The sequence below is a fragment of the Diceros bicornis genome, chromosome 9, assembly GCF_020826845.1.
Source record: "Diceros bicornis minor isolate mBicDic1 chromosome 9, mDicBic1.mat.cur, whole genome shotgun sequence".
Lineage (NCBI taxonomy): Eukaryota > Metazoa > Chordata > Mammalia > Perissodactyla > Rhinocerotidae > Diceros > Diceros bicornis.
Window position 1 is genome coordinate 75,659,921 of NC_080748.1, and position 20,521 is coordinate 75,680,441.

At 42.6% G+C, this 20,521-nt stretch overlaps 1 protein-coding gene across 4 annotated transcripts in view; it reads left to right on the forward strand.

Annotated features, from left to right (window-relative positions):
- CLYBL (citramalyl-CoA lyase) overlaps positions 1-20,521 on the forward strand; it is a 228,172-nt gene that overhangs the window by 108,147 nt on the left and 99,504 nt on the right. For all 4 annotated transcript variants that reach the window (XM_058548426.1, XM_058548425.1, XM_058548423.1 and 1 more), the window contains exon 2: positions 13,810-13,996. In XM_058548426.1, coding sequence (XP_058404409.1) covers positions 13,810-13,996 — 187 coding nt within the window. The remainder of the gene's footprint in view (positions 1-13,809; positions 13,997-20,521) is intronic.

Genomic DNA, 20,521 nt, shown 5'->3' on the forward strand with positions numbered 1-20,521 from the left:
AGTGAGAACATAAGCAGGCCTCAATTATATGTTTGCTGGCACAAATATTTAGTTATTAATAGTCATAAGTGTGGTTGAAATTTGTAGGTGAGTTTATTGTCTCTTGGGGGGGGTAGGAGAGGGTCAGTGAATGGGTTCTTATCTTCACTGTAGTCGTACAGGTTCTCCTGTAAGCATCACAACTGTCATGCAAGGTCAGACCTTTGGGCCATGCCACACAGAACTCAGTTTCCTCAGTATATAACCTTAGAAGAGGCAATGACAGGGCACAGTTACACCCGTCTAACCCCCCTCAAAGGATTGAAGATACAGCCCCAGATAAAGGACTCCATCTGGAATCTGTCATACAGCTGTGAACTGTGCAGACTTTTCTGTAAGAAATTTTTATTTTCAACCTTTACCAGCTCTTAGAATCAAAATCTCTTTAAAAGAGCTTAAAGGGCCATATCATTTCTGTGTGGTATCCTAAGCGAAAGTTTATTGATATATTATTTTAAAATGATACTTTATTTTTTTCTTATTGTTATCTCTTATGTTTATGAAAAAATGAGAATTTATCAAAATTTTTTATAATCTGTAGACACGATTTCTAAAGGGCAAGGACACATAAAAGATGATTCTTTTTTCTGGTTCCAAAACACCCCTTCAGTCATAACTGGACTTGAATGCAGCATAAAATATTTTAAAATAATATTTGAGTGGAAATGTAAAGTGATATGGCCACTGTAGAAAGCAGCATGATTGGTCCTCAAAAATTTAAATACAGAATTACCATATGATCCAGTAATTCTACTTCTGGGTATATATCCAAAAGCATTGAAGGCGGAGACTTAAACAGATATTTGTACACCAGTGTTCATAATAGCATTATTCACAATAGTCCAGAGATAGAAATAACCCAAATATCTGTCAACAGATAAGTGGATAAACAAAATGTGGTATATACATACAATGGAGTATTATTCAGCCTTAAAAAGGAAGGAAATTCTGACACACGCTGCAACATGGATGAACCTTGAGGACATTATTCTCAGTGAAATAAGGCCATCACAAAAAGGCAAATATTATATGAATCCACTTCTATGAGGTACCTAGAGTAGTCCAGTTCATAGAGACAGAGAGTAGAAGGGTGGTTGCCACGGGCTGGGGTAGGGAGGATGGGGAGTTATTGTTTAATGGGCATGGAGTTTCAGTTTGGGAAGATGAAATGTTCTAGAAATGGATGGTGATGATGGTTACACAATGATGTGACTGTACTCCATTCCACTGATTTGTATGCTTAGCAATGGTTAAAATGGTAAATTTTATGTTATGTGTATTTTGCCACAATAAAAAAAGTGTTTGACATGGCAGGGGGATAAAATGATAGAGTATAGGTCAGCTCAAGGTGGGGAATGCTGATCTTGAAGGATTAACACAATCCATAGAGTGTTTCATCATTGCTCAAATAAGGCCATTATAAAACTTTCCCAGGCTTCATATCTCCAGCCCCTTTCCACAGCCACCTTCATTCACTCCATCACACCCGTTTTTCTTGAATGTCCAGAACCCTGATGTAAAAAGTGTAAAGGGCAGTGCATGAGCACATGGCAGGCTAGGCACGCTCGTGCCCTGCTGGTGGGAGTAGAAATTAGTACAACATTTTGAGAAGACAGTTTGGTGAAGTCAGTGAAGAGCATTACAATGATCATGCCCGCCATCCTTTTTAGCCCTCTGAGGACAGAGGCTAATGGAAATATGTGGCTCTCTCTCTTGGAACATTTCCCAGCCTACCACCCATCTAGCCCCGAGTCCGTTCTTTCCTTCATTCACCTTACATGTCCAAGTCCCTCTATGTGCCAGGCACGGTGCTGAGAGCCACATGTGCAGCCACCAGCCATGCAGACCGGGGGCCTACTCACTGGGAGCCTGTACACTGGGGTGTGGAGTTGCACGTGACCTACACTAGCTGGAGCTGACTTTGGCAGAAAAGTAATTTCTGGGAGGGACATCAGCAGGCCGGAGAGGGGCTTGGAAAATGGGCAGTGATAAACACAAACACTTGAGAACATAGCCAAAGTCAGGCCAGTAGACAGTCTGGACAGGACACCCTCTCCTGCTATCCCCAGCTCTGCTGCCCCCAGCGCTGTCATCCCTGGGCACTCACTGTGTCCACCTCCCTCCTTCGCCACCACTGGCACCGGGAGAAGTCTCAACTGCCCTCCAGCATCTCACTCCCTCAAGGCTCAGAAGCCCGTCTGCAGCATCTCAGTGGCCATACTATGCCCTGCGTTCTCACCCTAGCTTTTAAGGATCTTTGGGTCTTTACTCCACCAAGACCCTCCTCCCCCACCAAATAGGAAGGATGTTTCTGTCTGGGAGAGCTGAAATGGAAAAATTCTCTCAGTCTTGTGGAAGAAAGACAATAAACAGTCAATAGGCCAATATTTAATTTATTTCAAAAAAGGAAAGTCTATGAAGGGAACGGACAGGATTCTGGAGTAGAGAATCACAGGAGGAGATTGATTTAGATAAAGGGGTTGGGGAAGCCCTCGCTAAGAAGACGACATTTAGACTGGAAGGATGAGGGGGAATCAGACATACTAAGATCCGGAAGAAGAACCTTCCAGAGAGAGGGGATAGCATGCGGGAAGGTCCTGGGGCAGGCAGGAAGAACATGGCATGTTCAGGGAACTGGGGGCAGATCCCTGTGACTAAGGGTAGTAGCAGAGGGGACAGGCAGGTCAGGGTGGCCAGAGCTTTGTCACCTAGGGTGAGGCATTTGGGTTTTAATGTGAGAACAGCCAAAAGCCATTAAAGGGTCTCAAACAGAGGGGTAGATCCCATTTACATTTGTAAAGGTCTACCCTGGTTGTGGCATGGGGAGGGGACTGGAGAGGGATAGAAAGGACCCAGGAAACCAGTCGGGAATAAGATGATGGGGTCTTGGGCCAGGAAGGGGAGATGGAGTGTGGAGGTGTGTGGAGAGCACACTGCTAGGCTCCTCGTTAACACCAGATATATGTTAACTATCCAGTTAATAATGTATAGGAGCTGTCTTAGGGTTGTCCAGAGAAACAGAACCAATAGGATATACCTATGTATATGTGTGTGTGTGTGTGTGTATAAAATATACAAATGTAATGTAAGGAACTGGCTCACGTGATTATGGAGGCTGACAACTTCCCAAATCTGTAGTCAGGAAGTAGGAGACGCCAGAAAGCCAATGCTGTAGTTCAGTTTGAAGGCCAACAGGCTCAAGATCCACAAAGAACTGATATTTCAATCTGAATCCAAAGGCAGGGAAAAACCTCCTAGCTGGAAGATAGGCAGGAGGAGTTCCTTTTTATTTGGAGGAGTGTCACCCTTTTTATTCTATTCAGACCTTCAACTGATTGGTTGGGGCCTGCCCACATTAGGGTGGGCAATCTGCTTTACTCAATCTACCAGTTCAAATGTTAATCTTATCTAGAAACATCTTCACAGACACACCCAGAATAATGTTTGACCAAATGTCTAGGCACCCCATGGGCCAGTCCAGTTGACAGATAAAATTAACCATCACAGTATTATGTAAGTCCTATTACACTGAGTTTGATCAATACATTAAAACATTTTTTTGATAAATTTACTTGAATTTACTAAAATGATTTAGAATTGTGTTACCTAAATCATCATTATCTTAGTAATAATATGCTTTTTAACTCAGTTTTGAATTTGAAAAGAAATTTTATGACTTTTTATTTGTTTTTTTGTATGTGTGTGTGTGTGTGAGGAAGACCAGCTCTGAGCTAACATCCATGGCCAATTCTCCTCTTTCTGCTGAGAAAGATTAGCCCTGAGTTAACATCTGTGCCCATCTTCCTCTATTTTGTATATAGGATGCCGCCACAACATGGCCTGATGAGCAGTGGATAGGTCCATGCCTGGGATCCAAACCTGCGAACCCCAGGCCACCAAAGCAGAGTGCACGAACTTAACCACTATGCCACTGGCCCAGTCCCCAGTTATGACTTTTTAAAATCCTGAATCAAGTTCTTTTCCACACTTGGTCAAGTCTGGACTGCCATTTATTTTATTTTATTTTTTATTTTATTTTATTTATTTATTTTTTTTTTTGCTGAGGAAGATTAGCCCTGAGCTAACATCTGTTGCCATTCTTCCTCGTTTTTTGCTTGAGGAAGATTAGCCCTGAGCTAACATCTGTGCCAATCTTTCTCTACTTTATATGCAGGTTGCTACCACAGAGTGGCTGACGAGTGGTGTAGGACCGCACCTGGGATCTGAACCTGGGAACTTGGGCCACCGTAGCGCAAGGTGCTGAACTTAATCACTACACCATGGGGCTGGCCCCTGGACTGCTATTTAGATGATTCCAAAAGAAAGTATTAGGTCCTGGACTTACAGGATGAAAACATTTTTATTTATGAAATGATAGCATAGATGTGACAAGGGGAACACAGTTGGAAGTCCCTTGGCCTTCCCTGTTTCCATCTGAGCCCACCAGCCTTTGGTGCTGGCTGAGGGTCATCCATGCGTGAGGCAGGGGCATCTTAGAGCCAGGTATCAGGGTCAAGGCTGAGACATGGAGTCCTTGGTTAGGGTCCCTGGACCTCGATCAGCATGTTCTGCCCGGCATTGGCTTCAGAGAGCTTCTGCTGCTTGTGAAGAGAGATCAGCCCAGGCCTCCACCCTCAGTCACTCTGCCCGCCCAACTCTCTGGATTTGGACACTTGCTTGGGCTCTGGCAAGCTTCTTTTCTATCTGCATTGGTTGTAACTTGGGTAGGACCCCACATTGGAGCACTCTGGAGCGTCAGCTGCCCAGGCCAGAGGAGGGGAGAGGAATCTGGGCAGGCAGCTAGAGGGCAGGTGGAACCAGCCTAGCTCAATGTCTGCCCCCTGCAGCGTCCAAATCACCAAAGAGTATGGCGAACTCAGACTCGTATGTTGGCCGGCATTAGTGCCATGGAAGAACTGCTTGGGGGGGTAATGCACAGGAGGAGAAGTTTCTAAGCAGTGGGAATGCTCTGAAGTGCTGTAGCAGCCAGTGCTACACCAGCCACCTGGAGAGCCAGGCCAAGCAGCAGGGTCCCGATGAGCAAGGCCAGGCATCCTCACCCAGGTGGAACCCATGGGGTTCTGAGAAGGAGCTGTGGCTGCGCCTCGTTGGCCCCGCAGGTTCCTAAGCCCTTGCCCCTGCCAACCTGGCCCCAGGCTTAGGAGAGCAGGTCTCACTCCAGCCCCTGCTGATCTGGCTGCCTCATCAGAGTTGGTCAGGTGCTGTTTGGTGCTGAGCTCCCAGGTCCTCCGTGCCTGCTACTGTGAGGTCCTGGGGAAAGGGTGCCTCTGACTTCACATGGGGAAAGAGGGGTGCCTGGAGGGGAATCTGCCTCAACTCCCTGAAGGCAGGGCTAGCAGGATTTTATGAGTCCCTACTCACAGAATATGACAGAACGTTCTCTTAATGCCAAGTTCCTATAGCTCTCACTTCCTAGGAAGGTGATAGTGTGACCCTACGGGGTGGTTCCTGGGATATAGAGGGCACATGAGGGTCTGCAGTGGCCTCTCCACACCCCCAAGCCCTCCTTGGTCCACGCTCCATGTGGTCACATTCTCTCTATCTCCTTGCGGACTCTGACCCCTAAGTGCCTCAGTCACCTGACACAGTCCGAGTGGTCACTTCCTGAGAATTGCAGAGACTTCTCTTTATCTATGTGCTTTTCCCAGGGATCTGAACCCTAGTGATTACTAGTTATCTAGTGATAAGCAGAATCAGATCTGGGGTTGAAAGCGGTAGCTAGCCAACAGGCCCCAGTTCCTGACCTGTATGTACTGACATAAAATCCTCCCTTCCCCAAGTCACCAAAACACCCCAAGTGTTTTGAAAAGCCTGTCAAATTTTCTAAGAAAAATTAAATATGATATAATATTAAAATCCAATTGCTATTTTAAAAACTCCAATTGCTGTCTAAATACATTTCACCTAAATATACATTGGTTAAATAGGCCAACGGTGAGTTGGCCCAGCATTTGTAAAGGTGTCTGATATACAGGGTTCTTCTTGGAATATGAGTTCGTTATGACTTCAAAAGCAAAACAGCATGAGTTTGCACACTTTACTGGGGCATTGATGAATCTCAGCAGAAGAGAGGTGGGATTGATTGATATTATTAACTTGGGATTCTGTCTTTACCGCCTTCAATGTAGTGCTTCTTCCTCAAGGTTTGGGAGTTTCCCTTCAGATCTAGTTTAAGTGTTCTTATCATAAAAGATTTCGTCAAATGCTTTTTTCTGCATCTATTGAGATGGTCGTGTGGTTTTTGTGAAAACTGTAAATTTGAGTTAAATTGGCTTCAACTAAGGGGAAATATGACTTTTTGGAAAATACATTGAGTCGATAAGATTCAGCAGTATAGTACCTGAATTGAAGGCACTAGTTTTGGCTGCAGCAAAACTCAGCTTATGCAACTATTTTGTTACCTCAGGGCTTATGGGTTGTGAGAAGTTGCGGTGAGGGTACCATCTTTCTTGCCTTGGAGCTCTCTCCGTCACTGCTTTGCCCTGGAGACAAATAGGAAGTTCTGAGAGTAAAGAGTTGAGGGCCAGGCAGAATCTTCCTGCATTCTCATCACTTGTACTCTCCTCCTCTGAGCTTCTCTCAGCATCCAAAGGGCTTTGGCCCTGCTGGTGGCAAGGAATTCCTTTACTTCAAGTCCCCCATCCTTTCTCATTCTGCCTCCTAGGAACTCTAGGTTCCGACTCTCAAGCTGTTGGAAATTAGAAGATTTCCTTCTCTGTTAACAAAGGCTAGCTTATTATCTCACTAGGGACTTAATGTAAGAATCTAGTTTGAAGCTCCAGGCTCATCAAGGACTTCTTGGTGTTCACCGCCACCCACCCCAAACCCCTGTAATGATGGCTTCTGATTCAGTGGGTGGGGAATATAGAGTAACATCATTTCCAAGCAAGGAAAACTACCTCTCCTCTCAAAACTATCATTCCCCAGTCACTTGATTATGGCAAGTTGCATAATTGGTACCCAGTGCTCCTGCCTAAATATGATAGGCTTACTGTTAATGTCCAACAACCTGAGTCCTATCTAGGATCAGTAGTAAGATACTTAGGTTGTACTAGCAAACCCCGGTGCAGAGGTTCTCATCCTTCGCTGCACTTTGAAGTCTCCCTGGAAGCTTTAAAGAAACACTGATGCCTGGGACCCACCGCAAGGCTCTGATTTAATTGGGTTGGGGTTTGGCCTAGGGTTTTTTCTTTTTCTAAGTTCCCCCAGGTGATTGTAATGTGCAGACAACGTAGAGACCTCTGTACTAGCTATTAGCTAAGAAATCACTAACTTGGGTTTAGAAGTCACATGCCAAGTTGCAGATCCTTAAATGGACATTAGTTTATTTGATTATGACTGCTATTTCAAATAGTGTTAGCAGTTTGAGCGTTAATTTTTTTTTTTTTGGTGAGGAAGATCAGCCCTGAGCTAACATCCATACCAATTCTCTTTTTTTTTTCTAAGAAAGACTGGCCCTGAGCTAACATCCATGCCCGTCTTCCTCCACTTATGTGGGACGCCGCCACAGCATGGCCTGACAAGTGGTGCGTTGGTGCGCGCAGGATCCAAACCCCGGGCCACCAGCAGCACATCGCGTGCACTTAACCACTACGCCACGGGGCCAGCCCCGTGTTAATTTTTTTAACATGGATTTTTTTCAACTTTGCTGCATTTTCAGTTATGATCTTATTACTTTCACAGCATCTACTTGTGTATAATGATAGTGCATGACTCACTTGAGAGAAATTTTCATTGGAGCAAAATTTCCTGCATTCGGGCCGTGGCTACACATTGGAATCCTCTAGTGCAGTGGTCCTCCAACTTGGCTGCACATTAGAATCACCTGGGGAGCTTTTAGAATTCCCGGAGCCTAGGCCTTACCCCAGACCAATGACGTCAAACTTTCTGCGGCTGGAGCTTTAGTGTCAGCATATTTGAAAGCTCCCCAGGACATTCCAGTATGCCCCCAAGTTTGAGTCAACCTAGAGCAGTGGTTCTGAAACTTTCATGTGATAAGCATCCCCTGGGGATTTGTTAATGTGCAGCTTCTGATTCAGTGGGACTGGGGTGGGGCCCCAGATTCTGCGTTTCTAACAAGCTCCCATGTGGTAGATGCTCCCATGAGAGATGGGAGATTCTCACATGAAAACAGATGAGAGACCAATGGTGCTGCTCTGCAGCAACACCTCACTTGAATGGCAAGGACAAAGAGAGCTAAAAAATATATATATATATATATACTCTGAGCCTGGGCCCTGTTACCAGTGAATTTAGTTTGATGGCACTGGATCGGGTCCAGAATTTGACAATTTAAAAAGCTTCCTACGTGATGGTTACATTGAATCCCGGGTGGAGAACCCCTGCAGCATTAGGGACTTGCTATGCTTCTAGTTATAGAAATGGTTAATAAATGACATCAGGTGGAGGAGGAAAGGGAGAAGACCAAAACAAGGCCAGGAGGGCACCCCCTCCTCCAGCCAGAAGAACCCCTGGACCTGCCAAGGGATATCTTATCTAAAAAAGGTCCCTCTGTAGAGAGAACTTACCATAAGGCTACCAGATTTTTTTCAACTCATCTTAAGCCCCTGTTTTGCATATTGTTTGAATACATTTACATGTTGACTATCAAGAGGCCCTAACTCCAAATATGTAAGATACAATAAAATAAGTTAGATCTTGTCACCTTCTGCAGTTGTATTCATATGCAGTAGTCAGTGCTGAACACAACTCAAGTGGGGAACAGATTTTCAAACAGCCGGAGATGGGAGAAGGAGAGGACACGCCGGCAGTACAGGAAGGAGGGAGGAGGGAGTCTTGGGGAAGCCACAACGGGCTCCTGCCACCTACCCAGTGACAGCCGCTCCCAGACCTCAGAATCGACAACGGAACCTGAAGCCCGAGCCCCCTCTACACTGTTCTTTTTATTATTTCAAACGGTTTTGCCACCTTTGACCCCTTTTGCCCCCAAGCTTCATTATGTACAGGACTTTAGCCTTCCTGAGCTGCTTGCAGGCCATTCTTCTGGGTGTTGCTCCCTGGGCCTCTGGCCTGGCCTGTTTCTTTTGTGCCACCCCCGCAGAGTGCTCAGCGCAGTGTGGGTCTGGGCCACTGCATACAGTTGTGTGGCGTGTGCCCTACTCAGGGGCACGCATAGGGGCTGAGCTTCAGCTCGCCTCCACTCACCAAAGCATGCTGCCTGAGGAGCACAAGGCGCCTTTTTGCCCGTCCACCTGCTGGAAGGCACGAGGGGGCACCTTTTTCTAATTTTCACAAAGGTACCTACCAGGTGTGCTGGCGGAGGCCTGGTGCAGGTCACCCAGTGGGTGCTTACTGTGCTCACTGAATGAATGAGTGAACAAAAGAACAAAGTAGAGGCAGTGAGGATAAATATGAGGCTTCCGTAGTCATCAAGGTAAAGGTTAATGAGGCCCTAAACTAGGATGTAAACTGTGTTGATGGAAAGGAGGGGATAAACAGAAGAAGCAACAGGCCATGTGTTGGGTTAAAGCTTCCAGGATGGTGAAGGAGAGAGGCAATAAAAATGACCTCCTACCTGTAATCACCACTAAAACTTGACTCTTGTGCTAGAAGAATAAGCACAGCGTGGTCACAGATCAGTCCTACACCTCCACTTCTCGAGAGCTGGCTTTGGTTAGGTAACAAGGTGACAGGAATTGTGGACCTCTTATGTGCGAGGCCCAGTGCTAAGCAGTGTTGGAGAGATGCAAGACCACCCCTCCCTCGGAGGGCTTATGATCTAGTTGAGGGGGCTGGGCACAAGATTCCTGGTGTAGGGCTGTGCCCACCAGCATCACACATGGGTGACAAGTGTCAGATAATCATAGTGGCTGTGTGTGCATGCTGCTTCACTTCTTGTCGTGAGCTCTCCCTATATGAGGTAGCTATTATGTTGCTTCTCTCTGAAGAGGAAATTGACATTTCTTGCTTGCTTCTCATCCATCTTCTGACTGCCAGTCACCGTATTGGGTTGAACTATATAAAATTACCATTTTTGTAGGTCAAAAATGGTCCAATATCAGCAATTTCATATAGTTCATCCTAACACTTCCCACTATGTTATGCTGCCATTTGAGACCTTTTGAATGATTTTATTGATTTGTCTTAAGGCAATTATAAAAAGAGCTTAAAAAAAAAAAGAGTGAGGGGCCGGCCCGGTGGCACAAGCGGTTAAGTGCGCGGGCTCTGCTGCGGCGGCCCAGGGTTCGCCGGTTCGGATCCCGGGCGCACACCGACGCACCGCTTGTCAAGCCATGCTGTGGCAGCGTCCCATATAAAGTAGAGAAAGATGGGCATGGATGTTAGCCCAGGGCCAGTCTTCCTCGGCAAAAAACGAGGAAGATTGGCAGATGTTAGCTCAGGACTGATCTTCCTCACACACAAAAAAAAAAGAGTCATGCTCTTTCTGGTAAATGTGCAAAATAGGAAAAAAGTGTGCAAAAGCAGAAAAATCTTAATCCCAAATTCTACAGTTCAGAGGCATCCTAATAACATTTTGATGTATTTCCTTCCAGATATCTTCCTTTGCATTTTTTACAAAGTTGAGATGTTATTGCATAAATAATATTATATCCTTTGTTTAAAAATAATAACTATCTTCTTATAACATTAAATATTTTTATAAACATAATTTTTAATGATAGCATAATATTCCATTGAATATAAGTACCATAATTCATCCTACTATTGGACTTAAAGCTGCCAGTCTTCTCACTGTGTCCTCACATGGCATAAGGGGACAGGAAACTCTCTGGGGTCTCTGTTATAAGGGCACTAACCCCGTTCCTGAGGGCTCTGCCCTCATGACCTTATCACCTCCCAAAGCCCCTAACTCCAAATACATTGGGGATTATATTTCAACATTTGAAACTTAGGGGGACACAAACATTCAGGCTATAGCAATTCCCAAAAGGAATTGTGTCAAATTACTTGGAATTACTGGGTCAAAAAGTAGGAAGCTTTTTAAGTGTCTTGATTTGTATCATCAATTGGCCTTCCAGAAAACTTGTGCCACCTTGATTACCTTTAGCCTGAATAGCAAAGCCAATCCTTTGCTGGTTCTGGTTTGGTTAGGAGTGATAAATGCTGTAAGAGTTTAAAGATGAAAGAGTTTAACGACGAATGCTCAAGAAAGGCTCTGGGGTCAGGTGGACCTTGAACTGAGCTTGAAGGATCCATAAGTTTCAAATAAACTGAGAGGAAAGACTTCCATCAGAAGCACAGCAGAAGCAGAGGTACCGTGGAAACCATGAATACGGCATATTGTGGAGACAGTCATAATCTAATTTTCCTAGGGTGGATAGTTACTGCATGGGAATAGTGGGATATCATCTGAGAAAAGGAATATCCACTGAGACTGAACTTAATCTTGCAGGTAATGAGGAGCTGTTGACAGCTTTTGAGCAGGGGAAAACACCTTTTTCTTTTGTTCAGGCTCTTTCAGCAAAGTTTTAATGATTGTAGAAGACTATCTGGGAAACCAAAAACATCTTTAATAGTGGCAGAAGATTTTAAAAAATGATCATGTATTAAAAATTACACATCATATAAACGTGCTAGGAATGATTTGCTGTAGTACTTAGGATATGGTGGTGGTATGACTTGTCATGCCATAAATGACCTGTCTGCCATGTCTGGGTGGCTGAGGCTTGAGATTCAAGCACTACGGCTCGGGGACTACAATGGCTGGGTCCAAAATGGTCAGAAGCTAGTTCACATGGAGGAAATCTCAGTTTTCAGGAAATATAGGTCAGTTGACACTAGGACAGAAATGTCCAGACATTCAAGCTATCAGAGAAATGTGAAAAGGACAGGTGAGAGGAGAGGTGTAGGAAGAACCCACTGAAGCTCTGTCCGCTAGAGCCCTTCTCATTCTCTCTTTGGTTTTTACCCATGTGGTTACAACAAATCCTGATGAGAAGTGACTTTGCCCCCAAGCATTTCCTGGAAAATAAAATGTCATCTCTTTTAATTGCATTTTTGCCATTGTTAAGGAAATGTATATGTTGCAAATTCTGGTTTCCAGTGTGAATAAGTAAAATGTGGTTGTTGCTGTTACATCATTATATTTTCTCCCTTTTTAAAAGATAAACCAGGTATTTTCAATCAATGCAAAACAATGACAGATATTTCAGGCATTCTTCAATTAGCTGGCCAAAGTATATTTTATATTAAATAAAATGTCTTATAAGACACGTACACTTTTAAAATCCATCTGTATCTCACCATTCCTCCCATAGCACAGTGCTTATGTTGTGGAAAAATAAGACTCAGACTCAAGTTTTAGAGTTTATTAAGGTTGGTTGCAAAATGGAATGAGGGGGCCCACACAAAATTGGTAGGGCCACCAAGAGATAGTGATTTTTCTTGAGATACATTGTCACAAGGCACGTTAATCGTGGCAAAATGTTACAACCATGCATAATATTTGATGGCATTAACTTAGGATAACTACCAAAAAGAGCATCCATGAAAAGTACAGCTGACATATTTTTGAAAAATATGATGCTATTTACTCAGGAAGGAGTAAAACATGAGGGTGTCCCAGCTTGCTGGGGCTTGACTTTCCCTTAACTGGGTCTTTGTGACATATAGCTCTATTATGGGCAGGGCCTGCTTCCTGGATGTGTAACCTGCAAAGTCACACATGGCTTAGGAGGGTCTGATGCTTGGTTTGATGTTCTTCTGTCACCATCTTAAAATTCCTAAGAAATTTTGAACAAGGAGCTATGCATTTTCATTTTACACTGGACCCTCACAACTTATATAGCTGATCCTGCTTATGAAAGTTGATTTTACCTTCCTTCACCATATATTATGGGCTAAAACATGGTTTTCACAGGACCAAACTATGGACCAGGTCAGGGGCGAGAGCTACAGTGAGCCAAAGGAGCTTCTGGCTGCCTCCTCTCCCTGAGTAGGAAAGGGAAGGAGAGAGCAGAGGTTAGGAGCAGGCAAGGCTGCTGACAGCTGGAGTTGCTCCATTAAGACCAGCGGCAGCTGCTGCTACTCCCACTACGGCCCCCAGCACATCAAGCTAATATCTGCCAGGTCTGGCTAAGTGCTTCACGTGCATTATTTCCTTTAACTTAATCCTCTCAACAACCTGCAAAATGAGTATTATCCCCCCACCAAGAGTATTATTTTTATGGATGAAGAATCTGAAGTTTGCAGTAGTTAAGCTGCCCACAGTTACAGAGCTAGTAATGGTCTTTTCCGATTCACTGTCCTTTCTCCTCACTTAGGAAGTGGCCAACCATCATTGTCTGTTGTTAAAATTGAACTTGAATCACTTATTTGCTTACTTAAAAGACTCATTGGCAGGGAGAGGGCCATAGACTAATGTTTACATAGATTGTTTATTTTCTGTTTTTACTTTCATATAGAAAGTATTGTTATTTAGGAACTTTTGGATATAAATTTCTTCCTTTTTCTCCACCGGATGCTATCTGTACAATATACTAATACTGGAAATTTTTTTTTCCGAGAAGAAATAGGTACACTCTCCTTATTTTCTCAGAAAACTGGGTCAATAAACAGTGCTGTATATTTTTTAAACCTCAGCCAAAATTATATTTTTTTCTTGGTTATTTCTGTTATTCCTGTTTTCCTAGTTATGTGTGATTGTGTTCTGCTATAATTTAAAAAGATTATCCATGTTTTCTGTTTTAATTTTGCATTAAAATAAGATTTTTCAAAAATTTGTAAATAAATTCTATTCTGGACTAACCCCAATTACATTTCCTGCAGGAAAGCATCTCTGGCAGCTGATGCGTCCAGGCTTGGATATAGTTCCTCATCCAATCACAAGTACATTCCCCGGAGGGCAGTGCTGTATGTACCTGGAAATGATGAAAAGAAAATAAAGAAGATACCGTCCCTAAATGTAGATTGTGCGGTGCTCGACTGTGAGGATGGTGTGGCTGTGAACAAAAAGGTAATGGCATGATTTTTCTTTAGGATGGAAAAAGAAATGTATTGAAATTTGGTGCTTTCCTGGTAGCATTGCTCACTATTTGGAAAGATTCTACTGTGCTCACCTTTTGCTGATTACTAACACATTCTTGACCCAGCCCTAGTATGGGTTCTGCATGTGTGTGTCTCTCTTCTCCAAGAGAAAGGCAGAATCCAGGCAAAATATATTTAAAATCATGACCTTCAGTATATGTGACCATGTGTGTGTCTAGATAAAGAGGTAGACACTCAATCCGTTTTGGCCAGGATATTTGCTAGTTTTGGGTAAATGACTTAATCCTAGAATTGTGGTGTAAATTTTTCAGACCAATAAGATGCACTTGGGAATTTCTTTCTTTCTGTACTGACGGGTATATTGAGTAGTTGCCTTATCTCTTTTGGCACAAGTGCCAAGAAAATGAAAGATAGTCTTCTCTGGATAAGTCACCCTTTTCCCCACTTAATTAAAGGGAAACTACACACAGAACCTCAGGGTTGCAGCCTTGGCTGATTTCCTCATGGCCTGACCAAAGAAATGGGCCTTGGAAAATAGCCAATCTGTAAACAGGTACAAAAATTTCTTACTGGGTGGTGGCATAGTGGTTGCTTTTTGTTTCATTTTGGGTTGCTTGACTTTTGTTTTCCAGGTTTTTATAATGACGTAGATTTGTTCAACAGTTAAGTAAAATATGTAAATCATTGTAACAATAACTTATGTTTGCCTGGGACTGTTTAGTTAAAAACCTGCTTTCACTCGACCTTTATCTATCCAGTCCCTAGATGACCATGAGGTTGGGCTGGGAATGGTTTGTGGGACTAGGGGACAGAGGGAGCTAGCCCTCTGGATTTATGCCTATCCGGATAGTTTCTTGTCCTAGGTGATCTGAAATAGCATGGCTGTGCTATATAACTTTCTTGATTAATTGCTTTCTTTGGAGATTCTAGCAAACAAATATTTGCCTTAATTAAAAAAGAAGGTTAATTTCTAGCATCTTCCTTATGGTCAAATCAAGGCTTTCAAGTATTTGGAAAAGGATTAGAATAAGCATGTGGAATCTAAAGCATCTACTCAACATCTTTGGCATGCACCAAGGAAGATACAATTAATATTCTGTCTCCCAGAGATTAAGGTTAAATAGGCCTTTTCTTGAAGGATGTAATGTGATTCCGGTATGCTTCCTTCTAAAAATCATGTAGTGTACTCTGAGATTAGATACTAAATTGTAATTCCAGTTCTGTGTGACCCAGGGCAATTCACTGTACTTCTTTGCCTCAATTTCTTATCTATAACGTGGGATGACAAAATCTTCTTTTGTCAGGGACAGGGTTATTATAAGGAAAAAGTTTGATAAAATGCCTGAGAGTAGCTTGATTTCCTATAGGAAATAGGTTAGATAAATCTTGTAGTAATCATGATTAGAGGCAAATTTATTTTAGCATGTAACACAGTGAGACATTAGGTGCCCTGATAAACTTCTAATTATATTTCTTCACAAATCTTGAGGCTATCCTTCCCCCACCCACTGAGGATGTTTCCTGCCACCCAGATGAGTTGGAAATATGGTCCATTCCTGCCTCACGTTTCTTTACTGTTCATCTGTGTTCTGAAGTCCATCCTTATACCCAGAGCCACTACTTAGGAGGAGCCTAAGGAAGGAAAGGAGAGAGAAGAGGTCACAATGGGCAAGCTGTGTCTGTCATCTTGGGGTCTATGTCCAGCCAGTATCTTCATCAGGACACTCCAGTTCTCTTAATGCAGCTAAACTTTGCATTACATGGTAGACACACTGTTTTATGAGCTTGGAGCTTGGAGTCAACTAAATTTCCCTTTCTTATCCACAGAAAGTTCTGGTAAGCCAGGCTAGTACTTGTAAAAAAAATTTTTTTTTTTTCCTTAAAATCTCTATCCAGGACTTAATTTCATCTCATATCTTTCATTTCATAGGCCTACCCTGTCAAAGTATTTTTGGATTTTGATTTCATCATCCAACATTTATACCATCTGAGAATTTGACCAGCACACCATATGATAATTTAACAAGTTTCTTTTCTGTGTGTGTGAGGAAGATCGGCCCTGAGCTAACATCTGCCAATCCTCCTCTTTTTGCTGAAGAAGACTGGCCCTGGGCTAACATCCATGCCCATCTTCTTCCACTTTATGTGGGATGCCGCCACAGCATGGTTTGCGAAGCGGTGCGTCGGTGCGCACCCGGGATCCGAACCAGCGTACCCCCGGCCACCGCAGCGGAGCATTCGCGCTTAACCGCTTGCGCCACCAGGCCAGCCTCTAACAAGTTTCTGATGGAAATGTTGAAGAAGTCAGAGCAAGTGCTGCACAAGCATGCCACTAGAAACTTCTGTTCAAGTTTATTTAGCAAACATTTATATAGTGTTGACTAAATGCCAGGCACTGTTATAAGGGTTTTAGTTTGCATAACAACCTAGTGAGGTACTATTATTATAGTCCTTCTACACAAAAGGAAATTGAGGCATGGAGAGGTCAAGTTCATGAATCAATACTGCAAATATGTTTATCCAGTCACCTAACTCCTAAAATCCAATCTTTTCACAAGGATATAGTAAGAGATTTTTATCTAATGCCATTTCAAAATGAAGATACCTTCCCGATATACCTGTCTAGAAATACCTTCTCCCCCTGCACCTCTACCTCACCAGAAAAATGATGTTACATACATGAGACTTGATGAACCCATGTCAGTACCTAGTTGTTACCACCTTCTTTTTGAAGTGCTGGAGATACAAAAAATGGTAATAGCTACCATTTACAGAGAGTTTTCTATGTAACAGATGCTATATTAAATGTTTTACATATATTATCTCATTTAATCCTCACAGCAAAGTTTTGAAATATGTCCAAGGTCACAATGCCATTTAATGGCAGAACCAAGGAGATTTGAGTCTCCTAGAATTTTTGCCAGGAACTAGCCTCTAGTTCACTTGTGAACATATTCCATAATTCATCTTTTTCCTCTTTCTTGGAAAGTTAGTGCCTTGGCGTCTTTTTATCTTTTGTCATCTTTCTACTCCATGGTTTCTCAAAGATTACTGACAGGAGCTCCATGTTCACATCTGTAGTGTCCTGGGACTATAACCCATTTAGAGCTAAGGACTTCAATTCATTTGAAATGTCCAGATGAAATTTCTTATATTCTTTTTTCTTTCTTGAAGTCACCTCTTAATCATGTTTCTTATTTGAATATTATTCCTTTTAATGAAGGAGACAGAGACCATTTTTAGTGAGTTTATTTCTTACTAAGAAGAAATCCATGTTAAAACTCTCATTTCAGATTATCTAGTTATAGTTTTGCTAAACTGAACTATTATTGCCTAATTCAACTTTCTTGGCATTATTAAAACTTAGTCACTTTATTTTATATTTCATTTTATTTCTTTTTATTAATATACTAATCCAATATTTCATTTGTGGAGTATGGGCTTGTAATGAAAACAATAAGAGTCTCCACAAAGCAGTTTATAAGTATATAATACCTTCTAGCAGGCTCTAATCCTGTCCTGCTAATCCAATTTGTGTTTAAGTAGCTCCTTCATGTCAAGGATGGCACTACCAGCTCACCTTCCCAAGCATGGATGATGAAAAGACTGCCTCCATTCCCCTCTTATCTTCTCCTTTTCGTGGTTAAATGCATGAGGAGATGCCGGACTGTCTAAGCCATTGCTTGCTGGGACACAGTGAAAATAAGTCAGGTAATGCACAGATTTCTGGTGAATCTCTGTGACACTGGGTGAGGTCAAGAAGGTAGGAGTGGAGTAAATAGAGGCAGGATTCCAGGGCTGCTATTTTAACTGAGAAATATTTAAATTTATTTAATATTTAAGTTTAAATGTGTAAGTTTAAATATTCAATATTTAAATAAATATTGAATACCTACTCAACCAGGCACATGGCAAGAAGGAGGAGTACAAAGATAGTTGCATGGTCCCCAACCTGGAGGAGTCCAAGGCTGGTGGTGAGATAGGCAAAAGAGTAAATAACTATAATCTAACATGATAGATCTATAAGAATATGTACCTTTTATTATCATTTGGTTCTAAGTATTTTTAATTTCCATTTGATCTCTTGCTTTAGTCATGAGAAACATAAAAGTGCTTCCCATACTCTCTATAGTTAGGAACAAGTTTGGTTATTTTTATTTGTTTTTGTTACTTTATTTCATTTTTAAAAACGTTTCCAATCCATTGTGGATAGATACTTTTTTAAAATACAACATTACGGGGCCAGCCTGGTGGCGCAAGCAGTTAAGTGCGCGCACTCCGCTGCGGCGGCCCGGGGTTCGCCGGTTCGGATCCCGGGCGCACACCGACGCACCGCTTGGCAAGCCATGCTGTGGCGGCGTCCCATATAAAGTTGAGGAAGATGGTCATGGATGTTTAGCCCAGGGCCAGTCTTCCTCAGCAAAAAAAGAGGAGGATTGGCAGATGTTAGCACAGGGCTGATCTCCTCACCAAAAAAAAATAAAATAAAATACAACATTAATGAATTGCCAGAAAAATTAAATGCTGTTGGGTGTCACAGCAATGTCAAGTGCTATAGAAATTTCGAAATTCATACTGGTAGTGGCATGGTCATGGTCAGAATTTGTGGACCAAGAGTGGTCCACAGACCACAGGTTGAGCAGCAGGGACTTAGAACTTTTAAATTTCCAAGTGTATGGGAGATTTTTTTTTATTCTTTTGTTGCTGACCTCTAGTTAAGTTGTATGATAGTTAGAGAATGTGATCTGAATGATGCTGGTTTTTGGAAATTTGTTGAGTCCTGCTTTATGGCCTACTACATGAACCATTTTTATAAATGTTCCATATGTGCTTAAGAAGAATGTTTATTTACAGGGCTGGCCCTGTAGTGTAGTGGTTAAGTTAGGCGCAGTCCGCGTCACAGCCTGGGTTCGCGGGTGTGGACCTACATCATTCGTTAGCCATGCTGTGGTGGTGACCCACATACAAAATAGAAGAAGATTGGCAATAGATGTTAGCTCAGGGTGAGTCTTCCTCAGCAAAAAAAAAAAAAAAAAAGAATATTTATTTTCTATTTACTAGGTGCAGAGTTCTATATGTTTTCCATTAGACTAAGCTTTTTAATTATGTTGTTCAAATATCCAAATCTTTACTGATTTTCATCTGCTTGATATGTCAGAAATTGAAAGTTGAAATCTACCCTCCCATGGAAAATTTGCAAATTTCTCCTTCTAGATTTATTAATTTTTGCTGGTGATGGTTTGAGCCTATGTTATTAGGTATATACAAATTTAGAATTATTATATCCTACTGGTATATTAAGTCATTCATTATTATGCACTGATCCTCTTTATCCCTACAGTGCTTTTTGCCTTAAAGTTGATGTGGTCTGATATGAGCTAACATCCATGCTAATCCTCCTCTTTTTGCTGAGGAAGACTGGCTCTGAGCTAACATCTATTGCCAATCCTCCTCCTTTTTTTTTTCCCCCCAAAGCCCCAGTAGATAGTTGTATGTCATAGTTGCACATCCTTCTAGTTGCCGTATGTGGGACGCCGCCTCAGCATGGCCGGACAAGCGGTGTGTCGGTGCGTGCCCGGGATCCGAACCTGGGCTGCCAGTAGCAGAGCGCACGCACTTAACCACTAAGCCACGGGGCCGGCCCCTCAACTTTTCCATTTCTTTATGTTTTAAATATGTCTCCTATTGTTTTAAAAATGTTTATATTCATGTGGAAAATCTCTGTCTTCTAATTGGAACATTAATTCACTTACTTTTTTTTTTTTTTTTAATTTTTATTTATTTATTTTTTCCCCCAAAGCCCCAGTAGATAGTTGTATGTCATAGTTGCACAGCCTTCTAGTCGCTGTATGTGTGACGCGGCCTCAGCATGGCCAGAGAAGTGGTGCGTCGGTGTGCACCCCGGATCCGAACCCGGGCCGCCAGTAGCGGAGCTCGTGCACTTAACCACTAAGCCACAGGGCCAGCCCCAAAACTTTAAATCCAATCATCTTCCTTGCAATTTATGTTATTTTTTCCCAGTATTTCTGTTATCCCTTGTTTTGGTGGGGGAGGAAGATTAGTCCTGAGCTAACATCTGTTGCCAATCCTCCTGGTTTTTTTTGCTGAGGAAGATTGGCCCTGGGCTAACATCCATGCCCATCTTCCTCTACTTTATATGGGCCGCCACCACAGCATGGCTTGATGAATGGTGTGTAGGTCTGCACCTGGGAACCAAGCCTGCGAACCCTGGGCCGCCGAAGCGGAGCGTGTGAACTTAGCCACTACACCACTGGGCTGGCCCCTTAGTATCTCTTTTTAATCCCATGAATTTTACATTATTGCAATCATTATTTTAAATATACAGTACTTATTTAGATTAACCTACATATTTTACCACTTTCTCTGCTCTTCTTCCTTCTTGCATCTCAGACCTTCTTTCTAGGGTCTGAGACCTTTTTTCTCCTGATGTGCATCCTTCAGAATTTCCCTATAGTGAAGGTTTGTTGATGGT